The sequence below is a fragment of the Macrotis lagotis genome, chromosome 2, assembly GCF_037893015.1.
Source record: "Macrotis lagotis isolate mMagLag1 chromosome 2, bilby.v1.9.chrom.fasta, whole genome shotgun sequence".
Taxonomy (NCBI): domain Eukaryota; kingdom Metazoa; phylum Chordata; class Mammalia; order Peramelemorphia; family Peramelidae; genus Macrotis; species Macrotis lagotis.
In genome coordinates, this window is record NC_133659.1 from 159,765,159 (window position 1) to 159,790,508 (window position 25,350).

The 25,350-nt window shown below is 35.8% G+C and overlaps 1 protein-coding gene across 1 annotated transcript in view; it reads left to right on the plus strand.

Annotated features, from left to right (window-relative positions):
* SPTA1 (spectrin alpha, erythrocytic 1) overlaps positions 1-25,350 on the plus strand; it is a 98,037-nt gene that overhangs the window by 32,401 nt on the left and 40,286 nt on the right. Inside the window, 12 exon segments of the mRNA XM_074223134.1 lie at positions 5,279-5,413; positions 7,116-7,267; positions 8,111-8,297; positions 9,665-9,766; positions 11,020-11,111; positions 12,706-12,850; positions 16,798-16,979; positions 18,179-18,278; positions 18,385-18,582; positions 19,466-19,609; positions 21,899-22,002; positions 25,093-25,255. Coding sequence (XP_074079235.1) covers positions 5,279-5,413; positions 7,116-7,267; positions 8,111-8,297; positions 9,665-9,766; positions 11,020-11,111; positions 12,706-12,850; positions 16,798-16,979; positions 18,179-18,278; positions 18,385-18,582; positions 19,466-19,609; positions 21,899-22,002; positions 25,093-25,255 — 1,704 coding nt within the window.

Below are 25,350 nucleotides of genomic sequence, written 5' to 3' on the forward strand. Positions count from 1 at the left end.
GGGAGGGGACTGAATGGGACAAATCTCATTACACTAAGAGGTACAAAAGCCTATGGTAATAGAGGGGAAGAAGGGAGTAGAGGAGAAATACCTGAATCTTCTTCTCATCAGACTTGGCTTAAAGTCAACCTACACATACTCAGTTAACTTATAAAACATCTAACCTTTCAAGAATTAAAAGGGGAAAAGGGGAGGGGGGACAGAGAAAGGGAAGGGGAGTGGAGGAAATAAGGGGAAATAACAAAATGAAAGGAAAGGAACAGGGAAAGGGGAAAGAAAGGGGAAGGTGGGATATAGGAGGGCAAACACACTGAAGGAGGTGGTATTCAAAAACAAAATACTGGGGAATATGGATAAAAGGGGGGAAAAAGGGGGAAAATACAAAAAGAGGGAAGATAGCACAGAGGGCAATAAAGAATTAGTAATCATAACTTTGAATGTGAAAGGGATGAACTCTCCCTTAAAACATAAGCAAATAGCAGAGTGGATGAAAAACCAGAATCCTACAATATGCTGCTTAGAAGAAACTCATTTCAAGCAGAGAGATACATATAGAGTAAAGGTAAAAGGTTGTAGCAAAATATATTTTGCTTCAGCTGAACTACAAAAAGTAGGGGTAGCAATCCTTATCTCAGACAAAGCAGCAGCAAAAATACATAGCTTTAAAAGAGATAAAGAAGGAAACTTTATCCTCCTAAAAGATACCATAGACAATAAAGTCATTTCAATATTCAATATATATGCACCCAGTGGGACAGCACCCAAATTCTTAGAGGAGAAGCTGAAAGAATTACAGGAAGACATAGACAGCAAAACTCTACTAGTAGGAGACCTCAACCTCCCGCTATCAGATCTAGATAAATCAAATCATAAAACAAACAACAAGGAAATAAGGGAGGTAAATAGTTCGTTAGAAAAATAAGATAAGGTAGACTTATGGAGGAAACTGAATGGGAATAGGAAGGAATATGCCTTTTCTCTGCAGTACATGGAACCTATACAAACATTGGCCCTGTACTAGGACATAAAACCCTAATGATCGACTGCAGAAAGGCAGAAATAGTGAATACATCTTTCTCAGATCACAATGCAATAAAAGTCATATGCAACACTGGGCCAAGGAGATATAGACCCAGAGAAAATTGGAAACTGAATAACCTCATCGTAAAAAATGAGTGGACTAAAAAACAAATTATACAAAGAATTAACTATTTTATCCTAGATAATGATAATAATGAAACAATATACCAAAACCTATGGGATTCATTCAAAGCAACTCTCAGGGGATATATTATAGCTCTAAATGCTTATATGAATAAATTGGATAAAGAGGAAATCAATGAACTAAACATGCAACTAAAAAAATTAGAGAAAGAACAAATCAAAAATCCCCAATCAAATACAAATTAGAAATTTTAAAAATTAAAGGAGAAATTAATAAAATTGAAAGCAACAAAACTATTGAATTAATAAATAAAACAAAAAGTTGGTATTATGAAAAAACCAATAAAATTGATAAACCTCTCATCAATTTGATTAAAAAAAAGAAAGAAGAAAACCAAATTGCTAGTATTATAAATGAAAAAGGTGAACTCACCACCTTTAGGAGGAAATTAAAGTAATAATTCAAAATTATTTTGCCCAACTTTATGCCAATAAATTTGATAATCTAAGTGAAATGGAAGAATATTTACAAAAATATAAGTTGCCCAGGTTAAATGAAGAAGAGATTAAATACCTGAACAACCCTATCTCAGAAAAAGAAATTCAACAAGCCATTATTGAACTCCCTAAAAAAAAAATCTCCAGGGCCTGATGGATTCACAAGTGAATTCTACCAAACATTTAAGGAACAATTGCTTCCAATCCTATATAAACTCTTTGGAAAAACAGGGAAAGATGGAACTCTGCCTAACTATTTCTATGAAACCAATATGGTACTGTTACCTAAATCAGGAAGAGTTAAAACAGAGAAAAAAAATTATAGACCTATTTCCCTGATGAATATAGATGCAAAAATCCTAAATAAAATTTTAGCAAATTGACTACAAGTTATGACTAGGATAATACATTATGATCAAGTAGGATTTATTCCAGTAATGCAGGTTAGTTCAATATAAGAAAAACTGTTAGTATACTCAAATATATCAATAACAAACTTATCAGAAACCATAGGATCATATCAGTAGATGAATAAAAAGCTTTTGACAAAATATAGTATCCATTCCTATTAAAAACACTAAAGACTGTAGGAATAAATGGACTGTTCCTTAAAATAATAAGCAGTATCTATCTGAAACCATCAACAAGCATTATACTCAATGGGGAGAGGCTAGAGGCATTCCCAATAAGATCAGGGGTGAAACAAGGTTGCCCATTATCACCACTACTATTAAATATTGTATTAAAAATGTTAGCCTCAGCAATTAGAGAAGAAAAAGAAATGAAAGGAATTAGAATTGGGAAGGAAGAGACAAAACTCTCACTATTCTCAGATGACATGATGGTCTACCTAGAGAATCCAAAGAAATCATCTAAAAAACTACTGGAAACAATTAGCAATTTTAGCAAAGTTGCAGGTTATAAAATAAACCCCCATAAATCCTCAAATTTCCTATATATGACTAGCAAGAAACAGCAGGAAGAGCTAGAAAGAGAAATCCTATTCAAAGTAACCTCAGACAGTGTAAAATACTTGGGAGTCTATTTGCCTAGACAGACTCAGAATCTTTTTGGAAACAATTATAAAACACTTCTCACACAAATTAAATCAGATTTAAATAACTGGACAAATATCAACTGCTCATGGAAAGGTAGAGCTAATATAATAAAAATGACAATTCTACCAAAACTAAAGTATCTGTTTAGTGCCCTACCAATCAAAATTCCAAAAAAATTACTTTAATGAGTTAGAAAAAATTGTAAGTAAATTCATATGGAGAAATAAAAAGTCAAGAATTGCCAGGGCCTTAATGAAGAAAAAATGCAAATGAAGGTATCTTAGCACTAGCCAATCTAAAATTATATTATAAAGCATCAGTCATCAAAACTGTTTGGGATTGGCTAAGAAATAGAGTGGTGGACCAGTGGAATAGACTAGGTGTAAAAGCAGGAGAGGATTATAGTAATCTGCTGTTTGATAAACCCAAAGAGTCAGGCCACCAGGATAAAAACTCCCTCTTTGATAAAAACTGCTGGGATAATTGGAAGTTAGTATGGAAGAAACTTAGATTAGACCAACACTTCACAACCTTTACCAAGATAAGATCCAAATGGTTACAGGAAATAGACATAAAAAACAATACTATAAGCAAATAAGAAGATCAAGGACTAGTCTAACCTGTCAGATCTATGGAAAGGGGAACTGTTTATGACTAAGGAAGAGTTGGAGAACATCACTAAAAACCAATTAGATGATTTCCATTACATTAAATTAAAAAGTTTTTGCACAGATAAAACCAATGTAATCAAGATCAAAAGAAAAGTAGTAAATTGGGAAACAATCTTTACAACTAATAATTCTGACAAAGGACTCATTTCTAAAATATACAGAGAACTGAGTCATATTTTTAAAACAAAAAGCCACTCCCCAATTGACAAATGGTCAAAGGATAAGCAAAGGCAATTTACAGATGAGGAGATCAAAGCAATCCATAGCCATATGAAAAAAAGCTCTAAATCATTAATTATTGGAGAAATGCAAATTAAAGCTACACTGAGGTACCACCTCACACCTCTCAGATTGGCCAGTATGACCAGGAAGGATAATGATCATTGTTGGAAGTGATGTGGGAAATCTGGGACACTATTACACTGTTGGTGGAGCTATGAACTCATCCAACTCTTCTGGAGAGCTATTTGGAACTAGGCCCAAAGGGCAACAAAAATGTGCATACCCTTTGACCCAGCAATACCACTACTGGATCTATACCCTGAAGAGATGAGGAAAAAGGGTAAAAACATTACTTGTACAAAAATATTTATAGCAGCCCTGTTTGTGGTGGCAAAGAATTGGAAATCCAGTAAATGTCCTTCAATTGGGGAATGCTTTAGCAAACTGTGGTATATGTATGTCATGGAACACTATTGTTCTATTAGAAACCAAGAGGGACAGGATTTCAGGGAAACTTGGAGGGATTTGCATGAATTGATGCTGAGTGAGATGAGCAGAACCAGGAAAACACTGTATACCCTAACAGCAACATGGGAGTAATGTTCAACCTCGAAGGACTTGCTCATTCCATCAGCGCAACAATTGGGAACAATTTTAGGCTGTCTGCAAAGGAGAGTACCATCTGTATCCAGATAAGGCACTGTGGAGTTTGAACAAAGTATAAGGACTATTCCCTTTAATTCAGGAAAAAAAAACAGATATCTTAATTTTTGATCTGGTTACCTCTGAGAATTCTGTTCTCTTTAAGGATATGATTTCTCTCTTATCACACCCAATTTGGATCAAGGTACAACATGGAAACAAAGTAAAGACTGATGGAGTGCTATCTGTGGGGTGGGGGTGGGGGGAGGGAAGCAAGATTGGGGGAAAACTGTAAAACTCAAATAATATCTTTAATAAAAATTTAAAAAAATAAATATTTTACAGGGCTTACCTTATCTTCTTAAGTTTTTTCATCTTTGACCTGAACCACCTTCTCCTTCCTTCAGTCAACCCATGACCCATTCTCCCTCCTCCACAAAGTTGAAGATCCATCATTTTAAATATGCTAATTTAAAAGTCCAGGGGCATGATAAGGAGAGAAAGGAGAGATGATCAGGAGGTAGATATGGGTTCTTTTCCATTCATATTATCACCACTAAACAGTTGTTAGAAATGTTTTGGATTTCCTGTTGACTCCTATTAAGCTGAAAGTCTAATTCTACCTTACAAATAAAAGTCTAATTCTACTTTGCAAATTATTATGACTATGAGATGCTCATGTGACTATATGTCACTCCCATGTAGAGTCAATAAGGGAGAAATTCATTAATGGCTTCAGGTCTACAATACATTGCAGTTGGTATAGAGAAAAAGGAATTGGACCTTGATGCGACAAACAGAATGAAAATAAAATAATTGCTCTTAAGGTTGGTTAGGTCTATTTGGTAGGGGCACAGTATATTATCATTACTTTAGGATAAGTGATTGTTTCTTTTTTGGTCTCTGTATGATGATTTTTTAATTCTTACAGAGGTTTACCTATAATAGGCACTTAATAAATGTTTGTTGATTTGAGATACTTCCATTTTTTGACAAGTTTCTTTGGTTTTGGATCACATATAGCAACAACCCGCACCTGTGGAAGGTATTGCTCAGGAAGAACGGGTCATAGCTTTATATGACTTCCAGGCCAGAAGTCCCAGAGAAGTCACCATGAAGAAAGATGATGTTTTAACTCTCCTCAGCTCTATCAACAAGGTGACATGCTTAATGCTCATCTCTTTGAATCTCAAATGAAAGGGTCACTCAGTCACTAGTTCATAACACAGCCCCCAATGTTCTCCTCTCTCTTTTCCAGTCTTCTTACCCTTTTGTCTCCATTTTCCTATGGTACCATATTAAATAGTAGGAGTGACAGACAAGTGCTTAAAGATTTTATATTTTGTTCCAATTCTTCATCATCCCCAGCCAGATATCTTTTAATACTGGAGTCTGAAAGTTCAATAATACAAATAGACAGTTATCTTGTATTTTCTTTCAAGAAATAGTGTATTGTAATAAATGGTTAGAGAGTTGGTGTTAAGCCAGGATGACATGAGTTTAATTCACATGCATATATTTGTGACCCTAGACACACCAATTAATCTTTTAGTGTTCTAGGTCACTGGTGTAAAACTCAAAGAGAAATGGATTGCTGTGGTCCAAAATGACTTAGAAAACCACAAATTTTATTTATTTTCTTAAAAATTTTCCAATTATATTTTAATCTGGTTCAGATTAGGCAACTCTCAGACTATAAATTGCTAACTTGCTTTAGGAGAGGGTGTTCCCTTATTCCCTCCTACCCCAAACCCTCATTCATTTATACCTATGAAATGCCTTGCTAGTTACTCTCCCTATTTATTCTTGTAGTGTTTTCAAAACAAACATTCATTCCTTTTCACAAATTTATGGGAGGAAAAGGAGGAAGAAAAGGGTCTGAGATTTACCAAGAAGACAGTGTAGTATGCTAAAAAGAGTCCTGGAGTTAGAGCCAAGATATTTGGGTTCATATCCTGCTTTTCATACTTGCTGAATGACCCTTGACATTTCCCTTAAACTTTCTGAACCTCAGTTTTCTCATCCATAAAATGGGGATAGTAAAATTTTCTCTATTTACTTTGTGGGATTATTTTGAGAAAAACATTTTGGCTTCTGAAGATTTGAGCCATTGTCCTTAGTTGAATTTTAAGTAATTTCCAAATACCTAATTCACATATGGGCTTTTAGAAATGGTGTTGACAAGCTAGAATATATTTGAATAATGATCAACAGGATGATAAGTGTATACCATACATTGTTAAAGAAAATGAGGCTGTTGTGAAAACACTAGAAGAATAAATAAGGATAGTGACTAGCAAGTCATTTCATTGGTATAAATCGATGGGGGTTTGGGGTAGGAGGGAACAAGGGACCACCTTCTGCTAATGCAGACATGATAGCTATCTTTAAGAACCTAAAGGGCTCTCATATAAAATTGGCATTATACTTGATCTCAGCCTCAAAAGGCAGAACTTGGCACCATGTGTATATATTCCAGAATCAGACAGATTCAATAAAAAGGGAAAAAAGACTTTTTAATAATTAGAGCTATACAAAAGTGGAATAAGCTTCCTCAGAGGGTAGTGATTTTTCCAATGTAGCTTTTCAAGTAGATGCTTGAAGAGAATGATGTGGACAAGATTGCTACTCAAGCAGAAATATAAACATTCCTTTTAAACTCAGAAATTCTATGATTCTATTGTACTTCATCCAACTCCCCTCTTGAGCTCTTTGAAAAATGAAAAAAAAAACTAGACAAATATTCTGCTTACCTTGGCTAATAGATTTTGCCTAAATCTGGAGATTGGAATTCTCTCCAGCTATATCCCATTTGGCCACTTTTGTTAAGAGCCATATGTGGGTTTTGTTTTCCTTTCAGGACTGGTGGAAGGTAGAAGCTGATGATCACCAGGGCTTCGTCCCAGCTGTGTATGTCAGGAGACTGGCTTGGGATGAGCTCCCCAGGCCTGAAAGGAGGAGAAGAGAAAAGCCAAGTGACATTGCCCAGCGCCAGGAGCAAATTGATAACCAGTAAGATTTGAGGGATTAAGATAAAGGACCAAAAAGTGGACAGAAATAACTTTATCTACTATATCTTTTATGCAGCCCCCAATGTTCTCCTAGATCTACTATGACTATGCTAGTTCTAGTTGAGGAACTAAAATTCCATCCTCGACTATATTTCTTACAATGAATTAAAAAAATAATCAACCAAAACCACATTTATTGACTACTTATTATGTAACAAATTAAAAAACAAGCTAGAATATGTTCTCAAGGGAGCTTCCAGGTGGCCCAGGGGTCTTTGGTATGCAAGACTGAATTAATACCTACAACTTAATTTGGAGTGAGGGGGATCTTGGGGAGTGTTTTGTAGGAGACCTAAGGTAAAGAAGGTTCATTGGTTAGTGGCTAAATTGATGGATTCTCTGAGTCCTAGGAATCATAAATTCAAAAGCCACCTAATTATGTCAGATTTAGTTTAGGTTAACTATTTCACTTCTCTGAGCCTCAGGTTCCTCCTTATAACACCTGTAATATAGTCTCATTTCTGTATTGTTACTATGAGACTCAAATGAGATCATTTATGTAATATATTATAGATATATCTATAAATGCTATATAAATGCCAGTTAATTATTATTTATGTACTTTCATCATCTTGGATTCTTTGTCACACTGGCTATTCATTCCTCTCTGTTTTCCTTTCTTTCATTCCCTCTTTGTCTTATTTTTTCATTTTCTGACTTTTGGTACCTCTTTCTTTCCTTCTCCCTTCTCTTTCTTTCTCAACTCGCTTGTCCTTCTCTTTTTCTTTGATTTTTCTTCCCTCTCCCTTCATCCTTTTTTGCCATTATTGTTCCCCTTCCCCAGGTACAATTCCCTCTTGGAGAGGGCAGAAGAACGTCGGCGTCGCCTGTTACAGCGATACAAGGAATTCCTGTTAGCCTATGAGGCTGGAGACATGCTAGACTGGATCCGAGAGAAGAAGGCAGAGAACACTGGGGTAGAACTGGAAGATGTCCATGAGCTACAGAAAAAGTTCGATGACTTCCAGACGGTGAGAAAAGAACAATCTTGATAACCTGCAACCTTCCCCAGGCTTCCCTCCCATTGTCTCCTACCACTCCACATTTTTTTCTGTACAGAAATATCAAAAATAGGTGGATCATTCATTTCACTGATTATCTTGTGGCTTCTTTTATCTCCTCTCTCTCTCTCTCTCTCTCTCTCTCTCTCTCTCTGTCTCTCCATCTTCCTCCCATGTTTAATCTGTTCTCAAGTCCTTCAGATTCTATTTTTGTCCCATATCTATCTTTTTTCCTCTGACACTTCTATAACCCCAGTCCATGACTTCAATAACTTCACATCTTAATTGCTGAAATAGACTTGAGTTGGTCTTTCTTCTATGAGTCTCTCCATTCCAGTCTCATCTCCACTCAGCTATCAAATTTGTCTTCCTTAAGTGATGATTTTAACATGTCATGCCCCTCTTTCAAATAAACTCTGGTGACTCCACCACCCCCCTTTCCTGGTTCAAAAAAAAATCCTCTTTAACTTTTAAGAACTCTCATAATTTGGTCTCTTCCACTTTTTCATTCTTGTTATAACTTCTTCTCCTTTATGCTATTAGCAGTCCCCTGGATAATGAAGTATTTCCCTTCTATGATTAATTCCAATTTATTATGTTTGTGCCTAGTTTGAAAATATTTGTTTTCATGCTCTCTCTCTCTCTCTCTCTCTCTATATATATATATATATATATATATCTATATATATATATATATCTATATTAGATTGTGAGCTCCTTGAGAGCAGAGACTATTTTAAATTATAAATTTAGAGGGACATTTACTCAACATTTAATATATGCATGATGATGATCATAGAGTACTTTTTTGGAGTTTAACAGTTCAGTTTCCTGAAATTCTTTTGGAACTTTCCCTTAGGTGATTCTTTTTTGTTTGTTTGTTTTGTTTTCTGTTTTTTTTAATGCAAGGCAATAGGTTTAGGTGTTTTGCCCAAGGTCACATAACTAGTTAATTATTAAGCACCTCAGGTATGATTTGAATTCAGGTCCTCTTGACTTCAGGGCTGCTTCTCTATCCACTGCACTAAGTAGCTGCCCCTCTTCAGTGGGGGGTAGGGGGTGTCTTATTCCTAGTTTGAGAAGCCACATTGTTGAATAATCATTCTGAATCTGGGTTGAGGGGGAAAGGGGAGAGTCTGAGTTCCTGATACAATCTAAATATCTACTATCATGTGCTTCCTTTTGATCCATCTGCCTCCAATTTCTTCCACTATTTTTCTCTCCTAGATGGATCTGCACAAGGATCTGCCAACCTTTGGGAAGGGACAAAATTGAAAACACCTTCAAACCTCTTCTCCTTGTGTAACCTCTTATTATCATTATTTATTTTTTTCCAGGATCTGAAGTCTAATGAACCTCGATTAAGGGACATTAACAAGGTGGCTGATGATCTTCGTTTGGAAGCTCTTTTGACTCCAGAAGGAGCTGAAGTCCAGCAGGTATATAGAGTAACTCCTCTTGCTGATACTTGTCCCCTTCCCTGCTTTTTTCCCCGCCTATTTCATACAGTCCGGGCTCTTTTGTGACCTTATTTCTCTCCATCTGCCTTAGTTTCATTGTACAGAAGGCAGTTAAGGGAATGAGGAAAGTAGGGTCCCAGCTTGGAGCTACAGTAGCTAATGGTTGGCTAGGTGCTGATAAATAGAATGATGACAGTGGACAAGACTAGGAGCCATTTTAAATTAAGTAAGATGAAGCCCAATCCATTTTTGTCTTTTCCATTGTTTAATTGAATTTAGCAAATTAAATTCTCAAACAAGTATGTTTGTTATTCATTTACTCTGCCCAGGACCACATAGTTAGTGACTTGCCTTCAAGGAGGCCATAGCCTGATTGATTATTTTGAAAATACGTATAATGGACATAGATGAATGATTTAAGAACACTTTAGAACATAGATTCTGAATTCAAATATAGAAGGTGCAGATAAAATCCATAAATCTAAGATGAGTGATCTAAGTGGGATGATGTTAAGGAAGGTAGGCTTGGTGGAAATGGTACATTTTCTCTGAGTTTGTGAAAGAGAGAGGATTACAGGGGAGGGAATGTATTCTGTGTTTAGAATAAAACCAAAAAATTATAATTTGATTCTCCAACTGGGTCCCTGAGCTATTAAAAAGCTATGGAAGACAACTCACAGAATTTTTGTAGGATGAGTGGAGAAAAATGTATATATTTCCTAAGAGAATATCCACTTATTTCCCATGTTTTATCCTTGTACAACCCACAGAATATTTGTAGGAAGAATTATGAGAATATCCACTTATTGTCCATGTTTTATCCTTGTAGAAAGATTCAGAATTTCTCTTAAGGTTGAAATATTGAACTCTACCCACAATAATGTTTTTCAATGCATTTTTATATATTTATAGTTAAGTGGCTTGAATACTAGGTCAGCAAAATCCCCCAGAATTTTAGCTTGTGTCTGTAATCAAATGATGTCTAGGAGGGATTAGAAGAGACTTCTATATCTTCCAGGGTCAGGGAATATTCTTCCATAACAAAGAGGAGAATCAAACAGAGACATGATTCAGGGTGTCTGATTCTAGAAAAGAAGACCATGAGAGTAGTGGTAATCAGACCCTCTTCTTCCATCTCCCTACCCCTGTACAGTACACACCAGACTCTGTTTATTCTACAGCTCCATTTTCATGGGATAGAATTTAAATATGGTTTATTTCCTCTCCCTTAGGAGTTAAATACACGCTGGAAGTCCCTGCAAAGACTTGCAGAGGAGCAGAGACTGTTGTTGGGCAGTGCCCATGCAGTCCAAATGTTCCACAGGTAAAAAAATCCATTCTTGCACCCTAAAGGTAACACTGACTGGGGACTCCAAAAGGAGTAAAGTATAAGACAGTAGTCAAGACAGCACTTTCTCAACTATTAGTATCCCTTTTCTTTCTGAAAGCCATTAATCTCAGGAAAGAAGAAAAAATTCAGAGGGAAAGCTGAAGGCCAACTATCTAATCAGGGCACTTGCCAGCAGAGGGTGCCAGAAACCACACTGGCTTTGATGCTGCTTTTCATGGAAAAAAAGCTTTATTTTAAGGACTCTTTTAGACACTGGATTTGTTTGTTTTTATTTATTCTTGATTCCTTAGTATCACAGGAGGAGAAGAAAGTCTCATGGGGTATAGTCACCATAGTATATCCTTTGGGTTTGCAATACTCAGACTGCATTTAGAACACATTAACTTTACAATTAGTTTTCTATCTATTAATCAAATGAGATGAGAAAGGGAGACTATATGTATAAATTATGCATATGTGTACATATGTGTATGTATGTGTATATGCATATTTTAAGTATACACACATATGCCTCTCTCTAGTCATTTACCTAACTTTCTATTCAATACTGCAGAATGAACTTCACACTTCTCAAGCATAGGGGACTATATCTAACGTCTTTGTATCCCTTGGATCTAACACAGTGATATTTAAATAGAAGTCAATTAATAAATGCTTGATAAAAAGAGTGGTGATGGCATTCAAGGAGATACTCTGGGACAAAAAAAACAGTGATCTAGATGAACAGAGATGATAGAATCATAAAATCAGAATGTTAAAGGAGAAATCAGAAATCATTTAATCAAAGGTCTGTATTTTAACAACAATAATAGCAACTAATAATAATAACAATAATGATAACAAGGAAGAGGAAGAGAAAAATAACATTTATTAAGCAGTAATATTAACTATGTTCCAGATACTGTACTAAGTTCTTGATAAAAAATATCATTTGACTAATAACAATTAATAATAAAAAGAAGATAATACTTTATGGCTTACAAAGCACTATGTATATATAATCATTTCATATACTCCTTCCAACCTTATGAGTATTTTTATTTTCATATTGCAAATGAAGAAATTGAGTCTCAAGGTGGTTAAGTGATTTGCCCAAGTTCATAGCTAGTGACAGAATCAAGAATAAAACTAAACCCTGATTTACAGTTCAGAGTTCATCCTAGGAGAGAGGCACTTGAGAAAGCTCAGTGTGCTACACTGAAAGGAACTCTGCTCTTGGAGATAGAAGATTCAGGTTTGAATTATAGCTCTGTCACTTACTACCTGTGTAAAATGGGACTAGCCTCACTTTCCTCATTTGTTGACTGAGGAGGTTGACCAAGGTGTCCCCTAAGGTCCCTTCAACTTTAAATCTAAGATCCCAAGAGATGGGAGGAAGCTTTCAAGATGAGAGTTGTATTTCATACACTAAGTAGTGGCAGAGGTGGGACACTCCCCTCCTTCCCATCAGTCCATTATGCATTTCTGATAAGGACCAGATAACTCTTTATAGTATCACAGCATAAATCTGAACTTTGCTTGCTCTCATTGCTACCCTTTCTGAGCTCTTCATTCTCTCATTCCCCAGAGATGCAGAGGACACCAAAGAACGTATTGAGAAGAAGAATCAGGTCTTGAAGGCTGCAGACCCTGGTTCAGATCTGTTCAGTGTTCAGGCACTTCTGCGTCGTCATGATGGTTTTGAGAGGGATCTAGAACCTCTTGGAGAAAAGGTAAACAAACTCATATCATCCCTTCAAACCCTGCTCCTTTTTGACTTCTCTCAAGCTCATACTCCTATCTAAACTTCTTCTACTCCTTTCTAAAACTTAAAATCTTATTTTTCTTTTAGTTTCATTCTCATCCTTTTCTTCTCGTTTTCACCTAAAATAAAGCGAGCCCCAAAGGATCATTCCTTTAACTAAAAACCATGATTAAGAAAGGATTCATTACAGGTCAATAACTGGCTTTCTGTACCTGAATAATCTAGAACCTCCCTCTTCTACCATTTCCATACTGCTACACACAATTTAGACCTAATGGACTCTAGAGGCAATCTTCTTGATGTCTTCTGGTTTTCAAGTTGATCTGGAACTTCAGAAACCTCTCTGAATTGAAGCCCTGACTTTGGGCTTATTTTAAACCCCTAAAGTGTATCTGGGAAACTAGGTGGCACAGTAGATGGATCACCAGACTTATAATCAGGAAGATTCTTTGTGAGTTCAAATCCAGTCTCAGACACTTATCAACTGGACGACCCTGGGCAAATCACTTAAGCCTGTTTGGTTCATCTGGGTCATCATCTGTAAAATGTGTTGGAGAAGAAAATGGCAAACCACTGCAGTATCTTTGCCAAGAAAATTTATAATGGTTTCATGAAGAACAAAACATGACTGATACAATTCAACAACAGCAACAAAAGCAAAAAGTAGATATTAGGACTTGGCCAAGAAGTACAGGTTGCACAGCCTGAAACTACTACATTATGAAAAAAGACAAAAAAAATTGAACAGCAATAGTTAGGTAGCTATTACTATTATTAATTTTTAAATAATGGCACCTAGGTGGTATAGTAAATAAAGTGCTGAGATAAGAGTCAGTTCAAATCAAACCCCAGCTACTTACTAGTTTTGTGACCCTGAAAAAGTTATTTTACCTCAGTCTGTTTCAGTTTTCTCAACTCCAAAATTGGAATCAAAATAGCTCCTATATCCTAGGGTTATTGTGAAGCTCAAATGAGATAGAATCTGTAAAGTGCTTGGTAAAAAGTTTTGATAAATATAATAAACAATAAATGCTTATTCTTTCCTCATACCCCAGTAATAAGAGCAATCAAAATACTTACTGCCTATATCAGTGAGCATGGACTGGATTTTATGGAAAAGATAGATGATATTTTCAGATCTGTGCTTTAAGGCAATTACTTTGACATGAACAAAAGAATCCAATTAGAAGGTAATATTCTTGGCATAGAACAATAGGAACCTATATTAGAGTAGTGGTTGTGTGAGTGGAAAAAGGTAAAGAGGAGAGATATTATAAGGTCAGCAATAAGATTTGAAAACATGTTAGATCTATGGAATGAGAGGTAGTAAAAAGGAATGAACTTCATTGGTTGAGTCTTACCATTAGTAGGAAATTTGAGAAGAGGAGGGAGGAAAAGAAAATTAGTTTTCTTTTGGACAATTTGAGTTTGGGGTATGTATGAAACATTTAATTTTAAGACATCCAGGAGGCAGTTGAGAATGTGAGATTGGAGTTCAGGAGAGAAGTTAAGGCTAGGTATATAGATCTGATAATTGTTTGCATAGGGATGATAATTGAATCTATGGGAGCAAATGAAATTATCTTGTGAGATAAGATAGAGAGAAAAGTGTAGAGGATCCATTTGGAGGAGACACCCAGGGTTAGTGAACATTATATGAATGGAAAAACAAACAAAGGAGACAGAGAAGAGGTATGACAGTAGGAGAAAAACTAGAAAAGAGCAATGTCATGAAAACCTAGAGAAAAGAGACTATCTCAGAGAAGGTAATCAATAGTGTTAAAGATTGCTGAGGTCAAGAAGGCTAAAAACTAAGAAAATATTAATATCTAGAAAGTAGGTAATCCTTGGTAACTTTGGAGAGAGAAGTTCAATTGAATTATGAAGCAGGCAAGCATTTAGAAAAGAATTCACAGAGAGATAGTAGAGATATGTAGAGTAGATCCCTATAGTGCTGTATATTTGTTGTCACTCGGTCATCTTCAGTTATAACAGAGTGGCTTATCATTTCTTTCTCCAACTCATTTTACTTAAGACAGAACTGTGTCAGTCAGGATTAAGTGATTTGCCCAGAGTCACATAGCTAGTAAATATCTGAGACCAGATTTGAACTCAAGTCTTTATGACTCCAATCCCAGTGCTCTTATCCACTCCATCACTTCAGTGTCCTAGTTAAATTTGAGTTTTCCAATAGTGCTAACAGGTAGTATAGCTTCCATTTTACATATGGAGAACTCAAAATTCAGGGAAATTAAATGATTTGTCCATAATTTTGCAAGCAATTTCAGCATCCCCATCTAATGACTGTCAATATGTATATATCAACATATCTACATGTATATAAGCATGTACATGTACATATACATACCTACATGTACACATATACTCACAAGATATAATATGCCAGCATGTGTACCTCAAGCAATCCCAATCAAAGTAGCCCATTCCACTTTTGGAAAACTCTAATTGTTAGAAAGTTTTTTCCTTATGTTAAACTTAAATATCCCTTTCTATAACTGCCATGACTGATTCGAACTCTGCTCTCCAATGCAAGTCTAAGTCATATTCCACATGACAGTCTTTCATATACTTGAAGTGAACTGACCTGTTTCCCCCTACATCTCCTTTTCTGAAAGAATGCAGTCTCTGAATTAGGAGGAAATTTTAAAAAATGCTGTTTTCTGTTTTCTGCCTTTCCTTAAGGGCTAACTCATATGACAAACAGTATTGGGTTTTTGTTTTTTTTTTTTTTTTGAGAGAGAGAGAGGGGGAGAGAGAGAGAGAGAAGAAAACTCAATTTATCAAAACATTCGAAAAGACCACAAACATATACAATGTCTAACACCCTTAGACCCTCACTTCCATGAAGGGTAGTTTGGGTATATAAGATGAAATCTTAGAATCCCTTGCATGAAACTTCCAACAATTAATTATACAACTTTTACTTGGACATTTCTAGTGAGGTGCAAAATACTGCTCACTTCCTAAGGCAACCCATATAATTTTTAGATAGCTTTAATGGTTAGGGAAGCTTTTAAATATGCCTTCTATCTTCTACCCTTTTCTCTTGTTTTTTTTGAGTTCTGGGGATAAACAGAAGAAATCTAAACCATCTCCTACATGGTAGCCCTCTTGCCATTAGACTCAATCAATCTGCCTGCACATGAGAGTAATTCTTTTCTTTTCTTTAGATTTCTGATTAAAAATAGTTATTCAATTTTAAATTTATGGAATAAAACATTCACATAAAAATAGTATAATTAATTGCACATGGAAGTGTAAATCTAATATTCTTGTTATTATTTTGTTAGTCCTTTTAAATGTATGATATTATCTAGCAATTTTTTTTCCTTCCTTAAAACTTTCCATCCTCAGGTTATCTTAATCTACAAAACATTAGATGATTTCCTCTTACTTATACTTTCTCTGAACTCATTAAATTATATGACCCTATGCAAGTCACTTAATCTGTTTGCCTCAGTTTCTGCATCTACCAAAATAAAGATAATAATAGCACCTTCCTCAAAGGGTTGTTGTGAGGATCACATGAGATATGTTGATGAAATATTTGTAATTGAGAATCTTAAATTGTCATACAAATGCTAGTTTTATTATCCATTATGTAAAAAGATAATATATGTGAAAGTACTTTGAATAATGTGCTATAAACATATACAAATTATTATTGTTGCTATTTTAACAAATTTGAATATGATTGGCTTTTTATTTTTATTTTTATTTCATTGACATTTCTCATATAAAAGCATGATAATTTGATGATAGTCTTATCAATATGTAGAACTGGATGAGGATGTTCATAACAGAATCTAAGAACCATGCTAATTGCATTCTACAGTAAGACATGATCTCCTAGACTATTGACTTTTGATGAGAAGGGTTTTGGTAATTTCCCAGGTGACTACTTTGGGAGAAACAGCAGAAAGACTCATTGAGTCCCACCCAGATGCTACTGATGATTTGCAGCGGCAGCGGACAGAACTTGAAGGGGCCTGGGATAACTTGCTTCGGCAATCAGAAGAAAGAAAGGATGACCTGAATGAGGCACAGAAGCTTTATTTATTCCTCAATCAGGCCGGGTGAGAAATATAGTCACTTGTTGGGGCTAGGGAAGGGGGTTTGTATGTGACCATTATACACAGGTGGCTAGGGAACCTGTTCCTGCCCAGGGCATATTATGTGACATTACTGAAGTCTGAAGATATTGCCATTCTTTAGAAAGGGTACCAAATACAAATGTAGGTTATCTGTCAAAACATCAAGTGGTTGGGTCTAGTAGAAAGACCCCCACAACTAGAAATTAAGAGATTCAGTGTCAAATCCCAATTCTGGGTTGCCTTGCCTCTCTGAGACTCTGAGAGGTTGGCCATACTAGATCATCTCTGAGATACCTTCCAGATTTATCTATGATCCTATATTTTGCTAAGGAGATGGATTTATGAATTATTTTGCACATGGTGAAACTGAAGGATAGAGAAGTCAGAGAAATGGTCCAAGTTCCTACAAATAATATACCTAAGATCTAGATTTGAAACCCAGGTTTTTATCTCTAAATTTCCATGACATTCCCTTTCAGTTATACTACCTAGCTTATTGAACTTTCTATGAGGAAAGTAAATTGAGAATCTTAAAGGATCATTAAAATGTGAGATGTAATTACTAGAGGACTTCCAAGGTGAATAGGAAATAGTCTGTTATTTGATTTTTAAAGATCTAATATTTTTTTTTCTCAGTTCTTATCCTTCTTGACTGCTCTGTAGTATTGACTACCAGGGACTCTTGGACACTTACTTCTCTCTGGGTTTTCTTGAGTCTACTTCCTCTTGCTTCTCTTCCCAATTATTTATTACTAATTCTAATCCCTTTCTGTCTTTCAAGATCATTATTGACAATATGTTCCTTAATTACACATATACTGTCCCAGGCTCTATCTTGGTCCTTTTCTCTTTTCTTGGGGCAGCTAGGTGATACAGTAGATAGAGCAAAGGCTTTGGAGACAGGAGGATAGGAATTTGAATCCAGTCTCAGACCCTCACATCCAGTGCCTTCTCCAATTATCTTGATCCATATCTGGCCACTGAACCCAGCTGACCCTGGGGGAGAAAGTGAAGTTGGTAACTTTGCACAGTACCCTCTCACTCAAATCCAATTCACGTGTCATGGTCTTTGGTGAGAATGAAGGGCAAACATTAATTAATTCTCTCTTCTTTTAATTTTATTAAGAATGGAGAGATCTCTCCTTGTTTCACCTAATGAATACAAATATTTGTTTCTACAGGGAAATACTGTCATGGATCAATGGCATCCGTGGTCCTGTGTCATCAACAGAATTGGCTGAAGACCTTACTGGGACTGAGATCTTAATAGAGAGGCATCAGGTAGGGGAGGGGCATATCATCCATAATATTTTCCTTTGATGTAGCTGTTCTGGTTCTTGTTGGGCTCATCTTCTGAAGTAAATGGTTTCTTCCTCCAAACTGGTAGGAACACTATGATGAAATGAAGGCTGAAGCTCCTACTTTCCAGGCCCTGGAAGACTTTGGTATAGACCTTCTGAGCAGTGGTCACCAGGCTGGCCCTAAGATAGAAGGAAAACTACAATTTGTGAGACTGGAGAGAGATGATCTGGAGAAATCTTGGGAGCAGCGAAAGAAGATGCTTGATCAATGCCTAGATTTACAGGTATAGCCAGTTTCTGCTTCCAGAGCAGCAATTGGGTCTATCTTTGTTCACTACACATAGAACACTGGACTTCCTCTGCTATTTGTGAAACTTTGATTCTTATTTAACTCCCTTGTGAATCCCTTGATAATTCCTTATGAGCTCACTTGATCCCTCCTCTTCAAACTATAGTCAAAGAGATTGGAATTGATTAACGAGTGTGGTGATTGTGTATGGAATATGTAGGATTAGGTATTTCTAGTTGTATTCCCAAAGAAAAAGAAGGAAGTAAAAAGGAAAGAAGAAAGGAAAGGTTTATCAACTTTTTATTATGTGCCAGACACTGTGCTAAAAATTTAAATAAAAGCTAAAAGAAAAAAAAAACTGTCTTCAAGGAACTTACAATCTACTAAAAGAAGACAATATAGGAAAGAGAGCTGAAAAATATATGGAGTGGTTTGAAATTCAGATGCCAAGAATGGTGCCATGAAGGAATAAAGGACAACCCAGAACATGCAAAAAATTAGAATAGGAACTCATCAATGGAAGAAGGGGGAGTGGGTCATAAAAAGAGATGTTCCAGGTTCTGAAGCTCCAGGGATGGACAGATTTTCTAAGACAAGAAAACCCCAGACACTGTAGAAAACTCTAGGATAGAGAGAGAGAAAAGAAGGAAAGAAAGAAGATAGAAAAGAGCAATGAAAGAAATAAGACTAGAAAGATAACCAGACTGTGAAGGACTTTAAATACTTGAATGAAAAGGTCCCCTGATGTTAAGCCTGCTTCATGTAGCACATTAAGAACTGTGATGCTGACTTCTCAATACAGTGATCTCACAGTCATTATTGAAGAAAAGACTGTAGTATAAAAATATAAACAATTTTTTTTCTTTTAATATCTACAGCTATTCCAGGGAGACTGTGATCAAGCAGAGAGTTGGATGTTGGTCCGGGAGAGTGCCCTGAGAACAGATGACAAAAGCTCCCTGGATAGTCTGGAGACCTTGTTGAAGAAGCGTGATGACTTAGATAAGGCCATTAATGCCCAGGTATACAGGCCAAGCTGTGTCTCTGATGCATTGTCTCTCTGATTGCCCTTGGCTGTGCTACATAAGGAACTGTTCTAAGGTAGTGGGATTTGGGAAGCTGGGGTGAGACCAGATCATATGTTCTAAACAATTTGCTCAGCAACCAAAACCAAGGAAATACAAAGGCAGAAGCAACTAGTAACATTCATGAGGTGGAGAAGTATGGATGACTGATTTTTGAATCCCAGTTTCATGATTCATTCACTCAGTCATCTTGCTCAAATGTCTCAAGCACTTTGAGTCTCAGTGTCCTCATTTTTAAAATTACTAGGGGTTGACATCTTTAAGCTCCTCACACTAACCATATGCTCTCCTCTGAAGCTCAGTTTCCCCATCTGTAAATGAGGAAACTAGTTCATGTACTACCTCTTTGTTGTAGAGAAATTTGTTGTAGGAAAATATTAATATTAATATTAATATTTTCAAATATTAAAGAAGTAAAGAAGCATTTGTTAAGGGTCTACTATGTGCTATACATTGTGCTCATTTCTATACAAATATTGTCCCATTTGATACTCACAACAAATCAAGGAGGTAGAAGTTTTTATGATCCTCATTTTGCAGAGGCTGGAAAGGGTTAAGTGACTTGCTCAGGATCACACTGCTATCAAGTGCCCATAATCAGATGTAAACTCAGGTGTTCCAATATCCAGACCCAGAGTTCTATCCATTGCAACTACTTAGTTGCCTCTCATTAAAAGGATGGAAGTGGACACTATCCATACTCTTCTGGTATAGGGTATTCAGGTTTGAATTTGGGAATCAAGTGCATCTTGAACTCCTTTCCAATCTTTTTAATTAGGTAGGCATTTGCCAGTTAAGGTTCTTGTTCTGATTAGGGTTTGGAGTATAACCAAATAATAGTTTGAATAGATATTATGAATTATTAAAATTATGCAGCTCCTCTAAATTTTCCTAACATTTCTGGAGTATAAAGATGTATAGGGAAACAGTTCAGCAAAAATAACAGTAGCAGCAAAAAGATAAGTTATCATTTATCAATAAGTGTGTTTACTCTATCTGTATACTGTAGCTAGATATATTAAAGTTTATAATATATATTAAATACATGCATTTTACATATTTGCTGTCTAAATAATATGCATCAAAGTTGTCTTATATAGCTACACATGCATGCATACTTACTTGGGAAATTAGGATGTTCATATGAATCCCATACATATGTGCATATATAATCTGTTGTCTAAAAACCTGGGAAACCGGGGTGTATATATATTTATACATGCACATAAATATATATGTATATATATGCATATATGTATGTGTATTTACTTATCTATGAATAAATATTTCAATTTCCCAAACAAATGAATTTAATATAATTATTTGCTTTTTTAGAAGAAATCATCTCAGAATTCTAGGAATCCATTAAATCACAAGCTTCTCTGGCATATTTTAAATATGACCATTTAAAAAATGATTTATATACATCTCTTCAAGAATGCACACAGTGTACAGATTTATGGATCATTGCTTGTAAATTTTTCATATTATTCAGTACAAATCATGAATTCCAACTGTGTAAGGAAAGGAGTTATTAAATAGTCTGAAAATGGGAGAGAAAAAATTCTTTTTGAAACCTGGACCAGAGTCAGATGAGGAAGGAAAATATAATGAAGAAGAAAAAAGAAAAGATCCACCTTATGTGATGTAGGAATGTTTTTGTCATCACCCAGGGAATTCTGAAAATGAATTAATGAAAAAGAATTAATAAGTGTTTTCTAGTTGCTAAACCTATATATTAAAATAAATATAATTTTAAAACTGCAAAATACATTACAAATAAATAGCTAGACAGTCCCTGCTCTCAAGGAGCATACATTGAATGGAGCGTATAACTCATATAGAAAAATTCAGCAGCAGGATTGAGAACAAGGCGCAGTGTTCTTTCAGCATCATCAACAGAGAAAACAAAGGACTTCTTCTTTTCTCAATATAAAAACAGGTAGCATGTCTAGAAAGGAGGACTTGGTTAAGTTTCCCACTTAAGGCTTGGGGGCAGGGTAGAGTATCCATGCCATGCAATCAATTTCCTCTCAATAACTAACTATAAGTGCTTGATCCATAGCTATAGTGATAGATGAGGAAAGTGAGCCTTAGAGAAATAAAATCAAATGACCATAGTTCATGATTATTAGCAATCATAAAGTGGATTTGACATTAGTTGTCCTGGCTCCTATCCCAATATTCTTTCCTTTACACATGTTGTTTCTCACTTTCTTTGTCCAGGAAGAAAAGATCAATTCATTGAAAAGGTTTGCCCAGCGGCTCATAGATGATGATCACTATGCCAAGGAAGAGATCACTGACCGGCTCCAGAGAGTGCTGGACAGGTGAGACATTACCAATCATCTTTTTCTATTATTTGCAGATTTGGGTTTCCAGTGGTTTCCATCTCCAGGAGTGCTTGGTAGGTGGTATCAGATCGATAATAAGTTGATCAATAAGCATTTATTAAGCATCTCTTTTGTTCCAAGACTTGTACTAAGGATAAAAAGACAAAAATAAAAATAAAAAGCCCTGTCTTTATAAGCTTGGTTTGGAAAGGCAATTAGTTATTAATTCATGGTAAGTCTTGGTACAACTCATTGGCTTAACTATGAAAGAGTCCAAAAATAACTTCTGTGCTAGGGATATTTTTACCTGAAACAAAAAAAAAAAAAATTAGGTTCAGGGCATATTTATTAGGGAAAACATTAGAGTGAACAAAGCAAGGATGAATTCAGTCTAGGAAAAGGAACAGTTTTAATTTTTGTTCTCATAAAGATTAAGGAGAATAGAGGACTCTATGAGAGTGAACCAAAGAAACAGAACCCTAGGGTGGCTATGGAGGCAATAAACTAGAAAAAGTTATATTTTGTGATGGTTTAGGTCTATACTGAACCTCAAGATAACGTAAGAAATTTATGTCTCACCTCTCCCTGGATAAAAGTACCCTATGACAAATCCCTTTCACTTTCTGCTAGTTAATGTCTCCATGTCCATTGCTTAATAGTAAAATTGACTTTTAAGCTAGAAGAGGTTTTGAGAAGTATCTACTCTCACTCCTCATTTTACAAAAAGAAGAAAATTGAGATCCAAGCAATGTCACATAGAGTAAAATAAGTGGTTTAGCTGGGCTTTGCATACTCACATTTTAAGTCTAACTCTGCTCCATTCTGGGTTACTGACAGAGCAAGTAGAAAGGAGAGTAGAAGTTGGGGAAACAGCCTCAAGAAACATCAGGCAGCAGCCAGAATGTCATCTGATGTGTGAATGCATGTGCAAACAGACACAAATATTCTAGAATTCCACCCTAGGCCTTCATGAAGCAGTATCCCTATAACCTGAGACCAGGCTGGGCATCAGAAGTTCTGATAATTCTGTCCAATTCCATATGAATTTCCTGAGTTCTTATTCTTCCTGGTACAGCATGCGAAATACTGAGGGCAGTCAAAAGTGAATGTGCCTTTGCCTTCTAATGCCTTGTAATCTTGTAAGCAGAATGAGGCACTAAAGGGAAGGAGCCAGAATTCAAAGAAAAGTGCACGAAAAATCTATAAAGAGGTCATAAAAAAAGCACTGTGCAATGACTGGCTAGAGTACTGGATTCTAAATCCAAAGACCTTTGATTGAAACTCTGCTCAATATTTACTAGTTATGTGACCTTCAATTTACCTCTCTGGACCTCAGTTTCCCACAAAGTAAAGAGATTGAAATAGAACTCTTAAATTATTTATAGCTTTAAACCCCTGCTCCTAGGATCTCCCAGGAGGGAGAAATCACATCTAGTTAAGGATTTGTAGTGGAAAGTCTAAGAGGAGACAAGAGCTCCCAGATAATCATGGAGGAGGGTTTAAATAAGATATGCAAATGAGAATCTGCTCTGAGAGATGAGTAGGAGAAAGAGGTGAGTTCTGGGAATAAGCTATTGCTCACATCTCTTTTATTTTCATTACCAGGAAATGTTTAACAAATGCAAAATCACAATGCTGCTGGTGTTGCATATGAGATCTTCCACAAATAGTCACTCAGTCAATATGTGACTGATGGATCAGGGACTATGCTGGCATTGGGACTCTGTATTGAATGAACTCATATTTGTACAGAATGAGCTTCATATTTACAGCATCTTTGTTTGCTGGGGTTTATTGAGGGGTCTCATTTTTAAGACCCTCATAGAATTATGAATAATTACAATTGAAATGGTGCTATGAAGATCATTTAGACCCAATTACCAGGACCCATATTTAGAAGACATTCAATAAATATTTATTGAATTAATAAGCTAGTAATCAATTAGTTGTTTGTAAGAGTTTCTGTAGTCTAACTTCCTGTATAATTAAGGATTCCCTTTTATATATTCCCTTTAAAATGATAATTAACTTCTATTAAGAACAATTATAAAAAAAAGTATGTATAAAGAATATTAAGATCAGTAATTCAATAAAAGTATACTTAATATTCCAGGGCTAAGAGCACTTTAGAATGACTCATGGAGGTCATTGTTTTGAATTGTTATACTGGATATAGAGAATGTGATGGTAAAAGGACCATAACTTTCTCATAGCGGGCCAGTAGAACCTTTTTAAAATAATATAGATAATACAGATACTCATATGATCATAGGGAATCTCCTTTAAGAAAGCAGGATCTCTTCCCTCTTCAACTTGAAGAGGTCATGTATGTTTCCCAGGAACAATATCTAGGAGCAATATATTTATCCTAAGAGCAATATTTAGAGGTGTGTAATCTGAATTTCTAGAAAAAGATTATATTTCCAGCCAAGATGTAAGGACAGAACTAAGGCAACTGAATCAAAGAAAATGTCTCTTCTCATTTTACCTGAAATGGAGGCCACTTTCCAAGATGAAAATACTCAAAGTCAATAGGGAGAAGATACTTAGCTCTCTTTTCTAAGATATTGACTATTAGGGGAAACTGCTTTCCTAGGGCCAATTTGGGGAAGATGCCTAGAAGAGGTAAACTTTGGGGAACAATTTGAATAACATTAGCTAGCACTTTAAAGTTTGCAAACAGCTTTGCAAATGTTATCTCAGTTTATTCTCATAATAATTATACAATGTAGATGTTAATATCCTTATTTTATAGATGAGGAAACTAAGGGAAAGAAAGGTTAGGCAACTTGTCTAGCATCACACAGTAATATAAAGTGTCAGAGGCAGGATTCAAACTCAGATCTTCAGGACCCAAAGTCTAGGACTCTTCTGCTTTGCATCACCTTGTTGAGAGAGTGTTTTGAGAGTAGGTCAAGGAAGATATCCTATGAATGTGTCCAATATGGGAAAAGGACTTCATACAGGTTTGCCTAGGAGGAGAAGAAAGGCCAAGTTGGAAAATAAATAGAAGTGAGGATGAGAGGGAAACCAGAGTTCCCAAGAAATTATATTGAGTAAAAGAGTGATCTTGTCCTCCCCCAACAGGTGGAATGCTCTCAAAGAACAAATGATTGCAGACAGAGCCAAGCTTGGTAATTATGCAGACCTAAAGCAGTTCTACCGTGACATTGAAGACCTGGAAGACTGGATCAGAGAGATGCTACCCACAGCTTGTGATGAGTCCTACAAGGATCCAACAAATATCCAGGTTCATTCATGTAGTTTGTTTATGGGCCATTTCCTTAGTCTGTCATTTCTTGAGTACTAACTTAAGTGGAAGGAAAGAGGTTTGAGAGAACTAGA